Source organism: Chinchilla lanigera, unplaced genomic scaffold (genome assembly GCF_000276665.1).
Source record: "Chinchilla lanigera isolate Chin_1 unplaced genomic scaffold, ChiLan1.0 scaffold00002, whole genome shotgun sequence".
In the NCBI taxonomy this organism is placed as follows: Eukaryota; Metazoa; Chordata; class Mammalia; order Rodentia; family Chinchillidae; genus Chinchilla; species Chinchilla lanigera.
In genome coordinates, this window is record NW_004955403.1 from 32,814,292 (window position 1) to 32,832,603 (window position 18,312).

The 18,312-nt window shown below is 34.7% G+C and overlaps 1 protein-coding gene across 1 annotated transcript in view; it reads left to right on the forward strand.

The window, feature by feature from the left end:
- Fbxo8 (F-box protein 8) overlaps positions 1–18,312 on the forward strand; it is a 46,858-nt gene that overhangs the window by 15,465 nt on the left and 13,081 nt on the right. The window contains exons 2-3 of the mRNA XM_005373536.2: positions 3,326–3,662; positions 7,161–7,287. Coding sequence (XP_005373593.1) covers positions 3,334–3,662; positions 7,161–7,287 — 456 coding nt within the window. The 5' untranslated portion in view covers positions 3,326–3,333. The remainder of the gene's footprint in view (positions 1–3,325; positions 3,663–7,160; positions 7,288–18,312) is intronic.

An 18,312-nucleotide genomic window follows, 5' to 3' on the forward strand; every position in this document is an offset into this window, starting at 1 on the left:
GTGCTAAACTTAGGACATTAATCTTCCTTAGAGAAGTTTATCATACTGTGATCATACCTAGTATCAAGAACTTCTTTAAAAGGAAAAGGAAGTCCCAAATGGGCCGGTTGCAGTATTGCTTTACGGTGAACTGAACAAAGTGAGGTTTAATCTTGCAGTTTTCTTCATGGGCCTCAACCTTCCATCTTCCCCATCACTTTTCTTTTTTTTAAGAAACAGCTGCTGGCTTTACCTTTTTATACCTGCCGGATGCTTTCTGAATCACATTATCCAGTGCTCAATTACTGATCCTCATTAAAGTCCAGAGCCTAGGGAAATCACCCTGATATTTTGTTCCCTAGCAACAGCCCTAAGAGTAACAACAGCTGCTTAACCATATGCCCTAGAAAGATGTTGTAGGGGAAACACACAGAAATTACTATTAAATGCCTTAAATCTTGAGACTTAAGACACTATAGTTACCATGTCTGATTACTTACATTTAGTGGTATAAAAGCAAAGAGTAGAATAAATTTAATTATTTCAAATTATATCATAGAGTAGATAAGGTTAGCAATTAATATGACTGCTAAATATTTTCTTGCTAATTTAAGCGTATAGCCCCGACGGAAATAAAATACCTTTTCCTACCTTTGGAAATCTTAAAGTGTTACATACTTGTTAAAATTAAGTGTACTTATTTTGTGATGTGACATGGCATATTTAAACATGAAGCAAATTAAAAACTAACAAATTTTTGTTGGTATTCTGTATTTTTCTGTTAATTTTTACTGTCTCCATAGTTTTGCCTTTTTCAGGTTTTCATGTACTTAGAATGATATTTTCAGAATTGCTTCTTTCACTTGCACTTGTCCCCTCTATGACTTAATGGCTTATTTCTTTTTAGTGCTAAGTAACATTCCAGCGTGTGGACGTGCCACTGTTTATGTATTCACCTTAGCTCCATAGAACTTTTAGTAATTATTAATAGAGCTGGTATAAATATTCATGTGCAGCTTTTTGTGTGGGCATGAATTTTCACCTCTGGGGTTGGGTATCAGGGATTGAACCCAGGGTCTTTGCACTGAGCAACACTCCATGCCTTTTAAATTATTCCTTTTTTTTTTTTTTTTTTCTGAGACAGGGGCTCACTATGCACTTCAGACTGGCCTTGAGCTCTCTGTGTAGCCCAGGTTGGTCTCAAATTCGCAATGATCCTCCTGCCTCAGCCTCCTGAGTGCTGGGATTACAGGTGTGCGCCGCCATGCCCAGCTACCCCATGCCCTTTAAAAGTTTTGTTTTCACTTTTATTTTAAGACAGTCTTGCTATATTACTGAATTGCCCTGAGTGAGCTTGAAATTGCAGTCATCCTACCTCAGCCTCCCAGAGTGCCAGGATTACAAGCGAGTACCACCATCTCTGGCTATTTTTCAGCTTATTTAGGTAAATGTCAAGAAGTGTGAATCCTGGATCATATGGTAAAAGTATGTTTAACTTTGTGAGAAACTAAAAACTGTCTTCAAAATCGTATATTGTTTTACATTCCACAGCATTTTGTATTGTCAGTATGTTGAATATACCATACTCATAGGTGTGCAGTAGTATCTCATTGTTTTAACTTGCAGTTCTGTTATGACGTGTGATGTCCAGCCTGTTTTGATATGCTTGCTATTTTTATATATTTTTGATGAGGTGTCTGTTGGGATATTTCTTTACATAGTAAAAAGAACAATCAAAATTTATTGTATACCCATGGCATAGGAGTATTTTTAGACTCTACTGAGATCTTTTAAGGTATATACTAATATACTTTAAATATACTATATACTTTAATATGCTTTAAAATCATTGTAACCCCTCATATATACCCTTTATAGCTTAAGCTCTTGTATTTTCAAGTAGTTCAGCATAAGGATGAGAAGTTAAAAGAATATCCTGAACTGTTTTTGCCTGGATAGTATTAATATATACTAATTAGCTAATATGCTAATATTTAGTATATATAATACTTATAGTAATTATACTATAACCAGTACAGTAGACATTATCTAGATAGTAGCCAACAATTTTGTAAATACACATGTGATTCATTCCTTTTTACATATGAAGAAAATAATACCTTTAGTATTCTTTGAAGTTTTCAATTTTCAACTTTTTCCTAAGAATTTTCAAAATTACTGATCACTGGTGTTGTTCTTTTGTTTGGTTGTTTTTTGTTTGTTTCAGCTTCTGATATTTTTCTTTTGAAGTTCATATCATGCTCAGTTATTTGACTGTTTTAATGATTTTATGTTAAATCAGTACTTTTCCACATTTTGAAACCCACACATGTATTAGTAAAGTCAACTTGGGTTAATAAAACAAATATTTTGTTTGAAAGGAGATAATGAAAATAATTTCTATTAGTTAAAAACTCTTTCTACTTTACTTTTTCTCACTGAATTTATTGCCTCAATAAAAACTACATATTTTAAAGGCAGGGTCAAATTAGTCTGGGCCAGTTGTTTTCTAAATATCTGTATTTGGAGAAGTCCAATGTAGGTAACAGGTAAGTGGCGAACTGCTCTGGGGCAGGTCACACGAAGTGGGGGAGACCGTGGCACCTTCTTGCCCCTTTTCCTGAGTATCTCAGGGGACACCATCCATGTGGCTATGTGGGGAAGATTGGAAAATTAGTGCAAATTACAATTTTTACTTTAAAGCAACAAGAAAATCAAATAGTTAGCTATTACCGAGCTATTTATCATGGAGTTCTAGGTGTCTAATTTATAAGGTTTCTGAATTAGACTTCAGGGCCTATGTTACATTTTATTACAGTCTACAACATAAATGTAGACTGGCAAGAATTAAACTAAAAGCCTGTTTCACAGCTGCTACACATCTGGGAGTTTGGTTAAAAGGGTCTAGCTTAGCTTAGCCTGAATTGTGATAAAAACCAGGGTCTGGAGACCTTTTAACTAAACTCCTGTGCGCTGATCAGAGAGGTACTTAATACTGGCCCATAAGTCTACAAAACTATAATTTGTATGACTCGTTAGGATATCAGTAACTTCTAAATCTTACCATGTGAAAAAATGATTGTGTCACCTATGGACTTTAAAAGTAGTTAGCAAGCTGGGATAAAGGCAATGATCAGAGACCAACTATCGCTGAAACATTTTTCCATCCAAATTTTCTACTTAAAGGATTCCACCTATTCTTTGTAATACACTATTAGTTTTACTAGGTTCTAGTGAAGAATTTAAATTCTGATCAATGAATGCTTTCTGTTAGATCTGTTATCCCACTGGGAAAGATGGTTTGCTTTTGCAATGTCGCCCTTATTCCATCCTGGCTCTCTCCCAGGCTTGCAGATGGGTCAAGGGCTGTGGAGAGTGGCCAGAAACCAGCAGCTACAGCAGGAGGGCTACAGTGAGCAAGGCTACCTCACCAGAGAGCAGAGCAGAAGAATGGCTGCAAGCCACATTCCTACCAGCAGCCATCGCAAGCAAGTCCAAGGAGGCATTGACATCTACCATCTTCTGAAGGCAAGGAAGTCTAAAGAACAAGAAGGATTCATTAATTTGGAAATGTTGCCTCCTGAACTGAGCTTTACCATCTTGTCCTACCTGAATGCAACTGACCTCTGCTTGGCTTCCTGTGTCTGGCAGGACCTTGCTAATGATGAGCTTCTCTGGCAAGGGTAAGTCAAACCCGCGGTATGATTCATACCACTCTGAGCATGTTAATGCTTAGTGTTCTTTTTGTCACATGTATATATTATGAAATAGTTTCTTTTCAATTTGGGCTTACAATCTGAGTTGCTGTTAATTAAGGCCTGCAAAAATAAAGCTGCAGTTATTACTGACCAATTTGATCCTGGGAAGAGAAAGTAGGAAAGAAACAAAAAGGAAATCTTCCTTATAGTGAGAAGAGAGATTGCTAATCAGGGTATATTGGTTTATTGTAGTCAGAAATTTCCAGCTTATTTTAAAAATCAAAGTTTTGAAGTAAGAATTTGTGATCCAAAACTTAGAATCTTTACATCCATGATAAAATTTGTACTGCATGCCTGTATTCCCTTAAATATTCCATCTGAGGCATAGGCATACTTAAACATCAGTAAATCATCCTCAAATATGTTTGTTTCCATGGGTTTCAAAGGGAGTGTGTGTGTGTGTGTGTGTGTGTGTGTGTGTGTGTTTGCTTGTGTTAGTCTTTTTAACAGAGGTGCTAGCATGAAGTTTAGCTGGTGAAAACTTCATCTACTTTTTATTGTTTTCTGACCACATTAATGAAGTAGACAGATATTAGAAAGCAAGGGTATAAATGTCTACTTGCTAAACTTAAATTATAGAAATTTTAGCAAATATTAAACCAGTTTAAACCAGTGTTTTTAAATGGTTTAAAAACCAATGGTCATTATGTATTTTTCATTTGGAGTTTAAGTGTGGATTGTTTATCTCTAGGGAAGAAAATGCTTTCCTTATAGTTAGCTATATAATCATGCCTATACTCATGACACTTGGATTATTTTAATGTTAAATTGCTTCTATTTGAAAAAAAAAAAAGGCCAGCTGATTTTCATGTTAACTTTGAATGTGCTAAAATATTTACTGATGTTGGGAGGGCGTTGCTATCACAGAGCATAATTATGAAACTCAAGAACTTTGATAATAAAGAGACCACTAACTATTGACAATTTTCTAAATAGCATACTTACAGTTATAGAGTAATAACTTGATTTGCTTAATAAAAGTAATGTAGTTGTGTAAATTAACTATTAAATTGTAGCAAATAATAAACCAGTTTTTGAATTTAAAAACATTGGATGGAACAGAAACATTTTGTTGAATGTAAATCACTCCTTAAATAGCATCACATATTCAGAAAAAAATTCATAGGTGCATATTTTTTCCTTTGAATCTTAAAAATGTTACCAAACATAGGAGGATTATTGTATATTAAATTTTCTAGTATTCTTTACAGAAATCTATTGAAGTCTCTTTGTTTTAACATGGGACTTCATGTGATAAACAATGCCGCGGTGGGGAAGCATGAAAAGAATTAAGATGTGTTATATCCCAGCCCCTCACAATGAGTGTAATTGTTCATGACATACTGTGAACATGTACTAAGAAAAACTTAAAAATTAAAAAGAATAATGGTAAAGAACGCATCTACAAAACAAAAGCCATTTTAAGACTGAGTGATTTCTAACTGGAAATATAATTGAAAGAATTAAATAACCTAAATTACCAACCATTTAGTAGTAACTTGTCTAACATAGACTTCCTATTGGCACAGAATTATAATGTAAAATTATGTAAGTAATTTATCAACTTTCAAATACATGGAATTCATCTCCTTGTGTTTCTTTCAATGCCTTGTTATAGTGAAGGTGCTGTGTTAATAAGAGGAAATTACATTAATTAGTAGCATTTAAATAAGCTACTGATTTTTTATTGATTTCAGTATAAAAGGAAGTTAAAATACTTTAAAACTGGCTCAATGTTTATAATTTCTTTCCTGCATTTTAGTAATCCCTACAAGTTAATTTGTGCTCCTATATTTGAATTTTTTTTTTAAAACGCCATTTCTAAGCTTATGTGAACTCAGTCATTATGTATTTTTCATTTGGAGTTTAAGTGTGGATTGTTTATCTCTAGGGAAGAAAATGCTTTCCTTATAGTTAGCTATATAATCATGCCTATACTCTTGACACTTGGATTATTTTAATGTTAAATTGCTTCTATTTGAAAAAAAAAAAAAAAGCGCCAGCTGATTTTCGTGTTAACTTTGAATGTGCTGAATATTTACTGATGTTGGGAGGGCGTTGCTAGCACAGAGCATAATCATGAAACTCAAAACCGTTGATAATAAAGAGACCACTAACTATTGACAATTTTCTAAATAGCTTAGTTACAGTTATAGAGTAGTGATTTGGTTAATAAAAGTAATGTAGTTGTGTAAATTAACTATTAAGAGGATAGTCTCAAATTAGATGTTTTATCCATTGATCCCCACAATTTTTGATGTTATTTAATGGGACAATACTTTTTTCCGGTTTTCCTGTTCTCTATTTATGAAAATAAGGAAATTTGAGGGTAAAAACCAATATTAGAGGGAAAAACTATTTTTTATCTCAACAAGTAGCTGGTGTTTTGAAAAACTATAAAAATTCACATAATTTTGAGGCAAAAATTTATGAAAAATATAATAAAATTGTGAAAATGTAGCAGAATATACTTTCAGTACTGTCTGTCTCTGGAGCAGATGCATTTACACTGAAGTATTTGTGGTATACATCCAGGCACTGTAATACAATGAAAGTTTTGCTTTCAGTACAGAAGTAATAAGTATTGCTTGGTGCAACAGAGTTGGAAACCATTATCCTAATCTTCAGAAAATAGTGTATTTTGAGATACGAACAGTATTGTAGGTTTTACAGAATTTTTTAAAAGTCACTTATTAGTGTGATAGTGTAGTAGTAAAGAACCAGTATTTTTGAAGCCGTATCTTAAAATCAGCTACACTTAACAGTGCAGCTTTTGATGTATGTGTTGAACTTAAGCATTACAAATTCTGTGTCTAATTTGTCTGGTAATAAACTGTATGTTATTAAAAAACATAAGGTTGCTCCCCTGCCCAGCATTCTTTCTCCCTCCCCCTTTAGCTGTCTTCCACAACAGGACACAGGTTACGTGATAGATGCCGTTTAGTTTCTTGATCAAAACTGCAAAGTCTGGAGGAAGACTCCTTGGGGTCAAACGCTGCCTCTGTCTGTATCCACTGTATGACTGGGGGAAACTTCTTTGTCTCTGTTTGTCCTGTCTGTTGCACCAGCATTAGAGAATTCTGGAGAATACTGAGCAAGTTAATACAATTAAAATTAAAATTTTAAGTGAGTACCAGTAATTATCAGCTGTAATTACCATTATTATTGGTGATTTGTGTTTAACCTCAGGTAAGATTCAGGAATATTACCTTTGTAACTCAAATATGTAGGTCTTACCAAAATTGTTAAATTGAAGGCCTTTATTATATACTTATAAGCAGAACACATGTACAAAATTATAATCTTTGAATTTTAGATTTATAAAATCTAATTCTATGTTATTTATGTTATCCTCTGCATGCACATTTAATTTAGGAAATTAAATACAGTAACTTTTTATCTCATTTTCTCTTCTTTTCATAGGTTGTGCAAATCCACTTGGGGTCACTGTTCCATATACAATAAGAATCCACCTCTAGGATTTTCTTTTAGAAAATTGTATATGCAGCTGGACGAAGGTAGCCTTACCTTTAATGCCAACCCAGATGAGGTAGGTGATGAATGTACACATTTGTATCAGGTGAACTCTTATTACTGTCTTGCTGCATCTAACATAATAAGCTTGCAGGTAAAATAACAAGTCACAGAACACGCCTTTTCGATCACTGAGAGGCCCAGTATTTTCAGTTACTGCTCATGACGTAGTCATTTTTCCATTTTATCATGTCCTAGTTCAGTCTATCTGCTCACTTTGTATGGCAGCATGCATGACAGATATGCAGTCCTCTTCTGTTCTGATTGACGTGGATGTTAGTGGAAAACATGAGATTTCTTAATGAGAGCACAGAATATCTTCGCAAATTTTGTCTAGCACTTTCCTCCTATTTACTGTTTCTGTTTAGTAGGGATGTACTTACAACTTTTATCAGATATAATCACAGTATTTTTCTAGTGTTCAACATCAAAGTGTTATCTTTAAATGATGCCTTAACAACATATTTTTTGTTGATATGAAAACTGCATATAGATTCTGTTAGGATTGAGTAATTTTGTATTATTTATTTCTTAATGTGTATGAATGGTCAAAATGTGAACAAAATTGTTTCACTGAATTTTTTTCCTAGTCTCATTTTAATATATCCTAGAAAAGTTCGGGTTTTCAAAAATGTTGGAGTATCTACTAGACCTACTCTTTGAAATCGAAGTGGAGCAACACTCAGCACTACTATTCGAGTGCGTTGTTGTTACAGAGGACTGTTTAGGGCTGAGCTGTAGCTTAGAGGTGCAGTGTTGCCTAGCCTGTGTGAGGCCCTGACTGCAATCTCCAAAGCCCCTAGAAAGGAGAAAAAACTAAAAGACTGTTTAAATCATCAAGCTAAATATTTTCTAAAATTATTTGAATTTTTCTTATACTTAAGGAAATATTCCCCTCATGTAAAATATTTTAGTCTTCATTTTAAACAGAAATACTGATTTTAAAATTATGCAATATGTATGTAATACCTGTAATAGCATGTTTTACAATATATTTTTCGCTGGGCATGGTGGCGCATGCCTATAATCCCAGCACTCGGGAGGCTGAGACAGGAGGATCGTTGTGAGTTCGAGACCAGCCTGGGCTGCAAAGTGAGCTCCCGGCTAGCCTGACCTGCACAGCGAGACCCTGCCTCAAAAAGACAAAAAAAGTAGATTTTTCATATGTCACATAGGGTTTTTTGTTTGTTAAATTTTACTTATACATATATTTAAAAAATCAAATAAAACCCCACTGCAGAGGTTTATTGTGACAAACACATCTTTTCATTTTTATCCTCACCAGTGTAACAAAGTGCATAGTTTATCAGGACTGTTGTAATATTCAAATTCATGCATTTGTTCTCTTTCCCTCACCACTGCTTAAAGAAAAATAAATATTTTAGAAGTTAAAGTCTAAATTATACTTTTTTTTTGAGACAGTGTCTTGCTTTGTAGTTCATGCTGACCTTGAACTTAACTGTGTAGCCAAGGATGACCTCAAATTTGCAGAGATCCTCCTGCCTCAGCCTCTCTCATACTGAGATTACTAATATTACTTTTCTAATGATCATTCTTTAGAAAGGCAAATGAATGGATAAATTAAGTTTTATTATTTATCCCTTTATTGTAATTTGTATGATATCTTCTATTATGAAATGCACTTGTGTTTACTTTATTTTGGGTCAAATCTAAGTTATCTTCCTTGTAAACATAACAGCATAATATGTCATCTCTTTGATCATTCACTGTTCCATACCTGCTCAAGAGATTCTGCTATGGTTACGTTTTCAGAGAATCACTCGGCTTTGGAGATTTTATTACTTATTCTGAATTCTTTATTGGAATTAAGTATTACTTGTTGTTGATTAAAACAGTTGATATGGTGAACTTTGTAATAAGAATGATGATTAGTGTAGAAGAACCGAGAAAGAATATTCTGGTATTTTCCTGTAGTATAGGTAAGAATCAGGAGAGGCAGCTGCTGTAAATCCAATTGTTATTATGCCCAGTACTGCTCCCATCACAGTTATACTGATCATCAGTAAAACTTTTGTTTAATTCATATGATTTGTAAATGTTATCTTGTAAGGAAAATGTAATTTGGTAAGTAATAATTTGTAGATTTACAAAGTCAGAAAAATTGAATTTCATTACTTATATTGATTATGGTAAGAAGTCATTCCTTGGTAAAAGAGTACTATTTTTTAAAAATATATAAAGCCATCTTTTTATGCAAAGATGAAAAAAGTATATAGGCCCCCATATGCTGGAATGTGGGTAGTTTTAAATACCTAAATTAGAAAAACTAGATGTAAAAATATTTCTATTTTTTCAACTACATTTATGAGATGATAAGAGTTCTTGTTAGTAATTCCTCTAGAGCTTTTAAAGGGGAAGCAGAGAAAAGAGGCAAATTCCAAGGTTTTTTTTTTAATCTGACAGAATCTTAAAATTTTTTTGAATCTAATGTTTATTAAGGGAGGGGACTGAAATTATTAATTAAAATACAATTTTTAGATCATTAGATTTTACTTCCCCATCCTACCTTCCATTATTTTTGAGAGTTGGCTGTATTTTCTTTTTTTTCACTCCCTGGTCTAGCTTAAAGGCATTATGGAACATTCCAGAAGTGCTGAATTCGCATTTCTGAAGCCAAAGAGAGTTTCGAAGAAGCATAGAGTTGAACCACTCAGTGTCTTGTGGTTCCAGAATTTAAATTCTATGCTTTTATAATTATCAATATTTTTAAAATATTGCCTAATAGCAAAATACAATTCCATCTTTACCAGAATGTACTTAGGATACAAATAGGCAATAAAGGACACCAGAATACATTTAATATGCTCAGGGAAGTAGAAGTATTTTAATGACTGTATTCTGTACTGTCATCACTAATATTATTAATATCAATTTGATTACTTGTCTAAGTCAAGTCTCCAGAATTTAAATCATGTACCTAAAACAGTTATCTCCATGTTCTTGTATAGAATTTAACTATATGAGTCGTATAGATAACTTAAAAGGTCATGAGAAGACTCTTTGCCAAGGTTTTTGAGTGCTAGAAATCAGAGTACTTTTTTTAAGGTGGACAAATCACTTATTTTGTGCATGCAAATGCATGTCAAGTTGTACAAACCTTTTTCATTCGAATACTGAAAATCATGATGTTCTGTATTGTGAACAGCCAGAGCTAGTCTCTCATTACTTCAGAACCGTACAGCAATTCAGATGACTTTGAATGGATTGATTCCCTACTCTCCCATCCACATTCACTAGAGCACTGTCATCAGACATATTATTTGGGGTTCATTTAGCTCTAAACAATTTACCTTCAGTAATATGTTCAAATGTAAGTAGTAAATATATTGCAGGTGCCTAAGATAAGATGTCTACAATTGTTTAATATTATAACAAGTCTATTTTTCATAATTTCTGGTTTTGTACTTAACATTTTAATACCATCATTAGAATATTATAAAAATAAGAATACTTACAGCCACAGGGAACAAGATTCTCCAAAGGACACCGTTCATGTCACGGATGTGGGTAACCAAACTCCACAGCAGCTGCTGGCAGTGGCTTATGGGGTGGGGGAGAACATCTGCATAATTTGTGGTACGATTATCTAGCACGCTGTTGTTATATGCATGACATTGTGATCTCAGCTGTATGTAACGTCTTGATCTTGTGCATGAGCTTGTGGACTTTGTGGCAGATGACCACATTCTAGTAAAGGAATGTGCTGAGACCTATCTGTGTACATTAAGTTGTATTTCCCCTGCATGTACAAATTGCGTGTGTCAATTCTGTTCCACTAGCAATATTTTAATAACCAACTGAAAGCTATATTTCTTTTCCTCCTTTTTATATGGAATATTTTTCTTGATACATTTTTAGATTTAGAGTCTGAAAAACTAGTGGTGAACATGGTCTAACTTTAACATGTTACAGATTTATTTTTATTCCTGTAAACATGTTTTTTAAAAAAAAAATCCTCATTAGGGTCAGGTTAAATTTTTTTTTTTTTTTTTACCATGTGAGCATATATTTCCTGTATGCGTACAAAAAGACCCACATGCCTACAATTCTATGCATTTTACTAGATTAACCTTGGGCAAAATCTATTACAAGAATTATTTTAAGTCAATGTCTTAAATGAAAATAAATATGCATTTTTAATATATGTTCTTTTTGCTGTTGAGCCAGCTAAAATATAAAGAGGAAATTCATAAGAGTTCTGTGTTTATAGAAAGGACTTCAGTTTATTCCCAATTCTTACTGATACTGAATTTTAATGACGTTTTATTCCACTATATAGTAACTACATGGGCATAACCATTTCTTCATAGCACAGTTACAGTGGTGAAAAATAAATTTTATTCCTAGGGATGGAAAATCCTAACTTGTTAGCAGAATATACAGATGAGCGTTTCTCAAATGCAAGTTTTGAGGATACGTAGAAAGGAATTACCATTTGTAATAATTTTGAATACAATAGGCTGTGATTAGTAGAGTACAATAGGTTATGACTTACAGCATAACTTTTCAGTGTTCAGTACACTGATGCATATTGTGACTAACAAAAAGCTGACATGTATTATTGCCAAATTTATTTGCACTACTAGTATTGTGTGTGTGTGTGTGTGTGTGTGTGTGTGTGTGTAATAAACGAATATTTCAGGAAACACATTTTGAGATATAATAGTGTAGATTACCTGTAATCTGTGTGTAAATAAATACATTAGAATGGTTGAAATACCCCATTTTTTATTTATAGCTATCTAATGTAATTTCTCTTATGAAAGTCTGTGGATCTATAATTATTTGTTTTGCTTTCCATAGTCTTATAGTATCTATTTAAAAAAAAAAAAAAGAGAGAGAGAGAGAGATGCATCTTGACAGATTTTTTCATGTTCTTAAATTTGATTGTGGTCTAATTTATAAGGAAAATGTGAAAATAAGGATAGAAAAATAGAGCCGAAAGCAATATTGAACTTGGCATTAGACCTTAGTACAAATGCCTATGGCAAATAATGTGGAACTCATAAACAGTTCATCATTATATCCTTGATATTCCATTCTCTGTTGAGTCTAAGTGGCCTGTGTAGTACTGGAGAATTCCCTGGAAAAGTCAGCATGCCACTAATATGCCTTTCATTTTGGAGAAACTATTGCCTTTTGAGGTTTTATTTTTAGTTCTATAGGTAGAGAACTTTGAAGTTCTATTCGAAGTAGATTAGTCTATCAAGAAAAAACACATTACTGTATAGGGGGAGAAAAAGAAACTCAAAATTCTAATTGTTGGGTGTGATATAAACCAAAACACGTCTAGGAATAATTGAGTCCTAAGTACTCACTTTCACATTCCCGGGACAAAACATTTGACAGCTGCAAAGTAAGAGATGTTCATTTTGACTCAAGGTTTCAGTCCATAGTCTGAGAACTCCAAGGCAGAAAACGGAGGCCAGTGGGGCGTGGTACAGGAGGAGAAGGTGCTGACCCCACGGCAGCCAGAAGCAAAGTGCGAAGGGCTGCGTTGGGAAGGGAGACTCTTGCAGGCCACGCCCCCAGCGACCCTCCTCTTCTGAGCAGTCCCTGCCGCTTAGCACGTGAGACTTTAGGGGGATGTACTGGATCTAAACCACTTCGCTATTCTGTTTCAGTCAGGGAGTTTGACATTTTATGATTTTTTTTTTTTTTTTTTTACCAATTTAGGTCCCTCTGCCACGGGGCAAAGACAAAAAGAAAAAAAAAATCCAACTGGGAGGTAGTAATACTGATTGAAATTAAACCTCATTACTAGAGGAAAATAGGTACTACTGCACCGTGAGGGGAAAAAGGGTCTAGGTAGAACCCAAGAGGTATTTTAAACTTCTTTCGAATATGACTATTCTATAGTAAAAGTATTGTTTTATAAATTTACATTAGTCCTGTGTGATTGCATCTTGACTCCCCACTAGAGAAAACCTCAGCTAGCCGCGAGGCAGGCCGCACACACCGACTCGTGTGTTAAGTACAGATTATTCCACGCCGATCATTGGCTTCCATAGCGTTGATACAGTCCAGTTCACTCATGAGCCCGGAGATGTGTGCAAAGAAAAATTTTACATTTTAAAAACAAAGAGAAGTAGTTCTGTCCATGTGTGTGCACGTGTGTGTACACTCACACACAGGTGCCGCATGTAGCTCTGGGCATTGTATGTGAGTGTGATGACAAGATCTCCTACAGCCGTCTTGCCACCATTTACCAGCACATTGAGAGTAGCAGCTTGTGAAGGAAAAATTGGGACCTGAGGTGCATCAATAAGCCTATCAACTCCAGAGCCTGATTAGTTTAAAAATTGTTGTTATACAAGATAATTTTATTTCTTAAAGTAAATTTATCCCTTTGCTTGATTTTGAGTTAGGGTTCTTACTCTTTGCAACCCACACTATAATGATGTATTATTATTACACATATTAAATGAGTTTGATGCTTCATGCTGAATGCAAATTATTTTAAAACATTGTTAATTAACAGATCAATCAATTTACCCCCAGATTTGCTGATGAGAATTTAATCAGAACAAAAGGAGCTAGCTGACAATGAGAGGAGTCTCTCACAAAACACAGTTTAGTTAGCCTCTCTATGAAAATTTCTTACTCCAAAGAGCTAAAATGCTCATGTTCATTGTTGAAGCCCCTTTGCTTTGATTAGCAGTAGACCCAAAGTGCAAGCTTAGGCCTCTGAGACTGAATACTATCCTCTGTCTATGAAGTTAATACTTTCATTTCGCTGGTCACAACTAGTAAAGTCATGCAAATTTGCAGGCCACTGATTTTTTTTTTTTTTTTTGGTCTCTTTGAGACGGTCTCGCCGCTCTGCAGCTCAGGCTGGCCTTGAGAGCTCACTTTGTAGCCCAGGCTGGTCTCAAACTCACAACAATCCTCCTGCCTCAGCCTCCAGAGTGCTAGGATTACAGTCGTGTACCTCCATGCCCTGGTGGAGGGCACTGATTTTTTTCAGAATAATGTGAGATAGGTGGATAGCTAGGTCGTCTGACTATCTGTCTATCTGTCTATCTATCTATCTATCATATCTTATCTTTTCATTCGGATCCACAAGATGATTTTATGATTAAGGAGGCACCTTTATCATAAGTCTGTTAGGTCAATTTTATTTTACACCTTACCCTAACCATACTGTATCATGGCCACCCTCCCCTTCTCTGGTCTTCAAGAGTCATTGCAACATATGGTTTAGAGCCTGTCCTCAGAAAGATGTTTGAGGATTCAAAGTAAAACATTTCAGATGTTTTAAAGAGAAACAAATTTTGCATAATTTATTGGCTGATCAACCACTCGATGTATTTTGCTCTTCTTTGCTTCAGTATGCTATGACAGATACCAGTTTGCTGTCTTGTGGAGTGTGACTTGTTGGGGGGAGCAATGAACTGAAATTAGTGTACTGGCAAACAGTGTATTAGGTGCTGAAATGAGCATTTTTTCCCTTTGATTTAAGCTTTTGTTAGCAATTGAGTAAGTTCAATCAGAAACTTTGTAATATTGTGGTATATTAAGTCCATTTCACAGAAAAGTCTGTTTTCCTTATCACACGCTAGCTGATCACTCCTCCCACATGTTTTTATTTATCTGTTGTAACCACAGTTTTAGTGAAACAGTATCACTCTAGATATAATAATTGAAAGTGGTTCTCTTGTATAGATGTCTTTCATGAATTTAGCAGTTACTAGTACCAATGTCACAGTAGATGTCACTACAAAGTATGAGTGCTTTATCAGAAATCTAAAGAGCAACGTTTCCCCATTTCATGGACATTATCATTTATAAGGCATCTATCAACTTAATTGCAGCTTTGGAAGTATGAGAATGTGAAGGACATACTAAATTACATGCCTTTAACAAACTAATTGTAGTGTACATTTATCGAAGTCTTCATCGTGAACCATTTTTGACCATTAGCAGTTAAATATAGCATCAGAGTAATATACTGCTTTTGATTATTTGGACTGATGACTGACCTTGGAGAGTTTATAATTTGAGATATTTCACAGTGTATTGTTTTTTTCTAACCTTCATATTGAGTCCTACTCAAAAATTTGAGGAGGATATTGTCTTGGCATTATTTTCTTTTTATCCCCCAGTCAAGTTACACTGCCCTTAAAAGTTCATAGCTTCTCTTGAAAATCAACTGGAAGCTTTATATGTATAGGCTCAAATATCTTTCAAAAATATTTAAGTATCCCTCTCTTACTAATTAGATGACCTTGATTATACTCTGTGCTTCAGTCTCATCTGTAAAATGAAACAGTAGTAACACCTATAACACGTTGTTGCTGTGAAGATAGTGCTGTGTTAAATATCTTTAGTGCTTCTAACTCCACACCAAAGTGTATCTAGATATTTACACTACAGGTACAACAACACTGATCTAAAATTTGAGGAATCAGGTGCTGCTGTAGGCCTTGGGCTTTTTCCAGAACTTGTAGATTCTAGTAAGTACTTGATCCCTGCGTAATGGTCTTTCATGCAGAGTACACCCGTCACATAGTTATCACTCAGCTTTGGTGGTATTCTGGCTTTTAACTGAATTTCCCGACATATGGTAAACCATCTTGTATGTACAATAAACACTGTGTTCTAGTTATGCTTCCTATTATAATCTTTTTCATGACATTTGAAACAGTAATGAGGGGTCCAAAGTTATGTTCAAATGAAACCATGTGTCTTAGCTGAAATGGTGGTAGCATGAACAGATACTTTCATTACATGAGTGAGTATACATGTGTGCAGGCAGTGAAACTACCATTTAAATCCAAACTCGCTTCTTTGTCTATTATTAAAGTTTTTCAAAAATTGTTATTTACTTCAAAATTGTTTCAGAGATAGTAAAATATGTTTATAAATGTATATGTTAGACTCTAGGTAATGTGTTACAATTGTAGTTTTTATTTAGCAGAGTTAAATAGTTAAATATGCATGCTACAAGTGTAGTATTTATGTATGATTTTTATAAAGGAGAAGTTCTAAATTAGTTGACACTTTTCCTTAAAAGGTATTAATCATACCTTAACCTAATAGAATTTCATATTCATAATGTGGTTATGTTTTCCTTTTTCACTTTAGAGACAGATTAGAAATAGAAGGGGCTTTTCCAAGACTCTTCTCTAGCCAGTAGCAATTCCTTACTAATAATTACAGTATGATGGTTATGTTTGTTACTAGTAACATAATTTGAAAAGGATCTTCATATCTTGTCATCTTATTGCTCCATCCCAGTCATTCTTATGCTCTTGTAGGAAATATTAGAACTCCCACATGTGGCGCATTTTTCTGTTTGAGGCTGTTAAACTAATTGATATGGCTTTTGTTGAATTTAAACTTTAGATAGTATGTTTCATATTATTCACCTGATGTCACTGCTTTCTCTCTCCTAAAAAGTAAGCAGAAAAATATATGCTATACCTCCCTGTCATATTTTCTAGACTTTGTTGGAGGGGATTTTCCGACTTTATGTAGATTTTCCTATGAAAATCCATCCTTTATGTGAAATTTCCCATTGACATCTCCTAGCTACAAATAAATTCAGACATATATGGAGTTGACAGTTCCTCAGCACCTCCTAATTTCAGTACCAAAAAGTCCTTCAGAAGTTGGTCTGGAAAGCTAATATCCTTGCCAGTTTAAACAACATTCACAAATAAACTGATTTCTTCTTATATCCCACAGTCAGACCTCAAGGTTTTTCATTATCTTTTGGGTGAGATGTGATGTTGCGATTCATTGCAGCAGATGTGCAGTAGATATGGATAATCCTCTTCTCTTCACAACTGTCACTTCTCACACATAAGTGTGCACAGCTCTTTGTTCTTCCTAGGGAAAAGAGGAGATTGAGATCTCTAGTTCAGATTTCAAACTGACATCAAAGTTACCTTTACTTTTTTTTCTCCAATTTTGTTGTTCCCTAGCACAGAGCCTTCCAGTGGGTAGCTTAGTTATGACTATCTAAATAAGAGGAAAATATATTATTCTTGTAATTTTTCTACAGAAGACAGCTTTTAAAACTTGGGCATGTTACTGGGCTGAAGTCTGACTTCTCACTGCTGGAAAGCTAATATGTGAGAGGCAGGAGTTGGTAGGAAGGAAAGCAGGTTTATTTAGGAAGTGACACCCTGAGAAGCTGAAAGAATAGATCCTCACTGAAAAGGCCATCATGGAGGACTCATGCACACAGAAGAGCTTTTATAGGGGGGAAAGGAAGTGCAGTGGGATAAGGGACAGAAAAACTGCCTGCTAAGGAGGGGCTTTGTCATCCAGGGCATGTTTCTTTCTTTCTGCCTGGAACATTGCAACTGACCTCGACCTCCTGGGCTAGTTCCTATAATTCTTTAGCAAACACCCTGCTTTTCTGCAAACTTAGCATTCCCTTACACATTCCCTTCCCTTCTACTATACATTAATCTAAAGGTCACCAGATATTCTGGGTGGAAATTTTCCGTAGTTTTGTAGATATTCTTGTAGCAATCCTTCCTTTTAGGTGAGATTTCCTGTTGACATCTTGTAGCTACAAGTAAGTCCAGGTACCCATGTGACGCAGCATCCTGTACTGTAAATACTAAAAAACCCTGCAAGTCTAGAGAAAGATTACTTAGTGTTAACCTGTTAGTCAATGAGGTTCAGTTTTTCTTTAGAAATTGGAATGCTGGACAAAGCAAGAGGAAGTAACTAATGGACAACTTGCAAAGGAGCAGCCACTGTTACAGGTATACGTTTTGCCTTTGAATATAGCATCTGGACTAGAAATAACAGTTATGTGTGGACAGCTTAGATGATTGTTAATAGAACGTAGTGAAGAGAAGTTTGAAATTTTGCCTTTTGCCTCTAAAGGTGTGGTAATTTTAGTCTGAAACCACCTGGTAATAGATAGATTGACGGGGTGGGGAGATAAATTTGTTAATATGCAGAAGCATAGGAGCCATGTACAAGTTATGGGGCTCAAGGAAGGGGCCAGATAGTTGAAGCTTCAATATTATTTTGAGTTATAGAAAGAGGGGCTTGA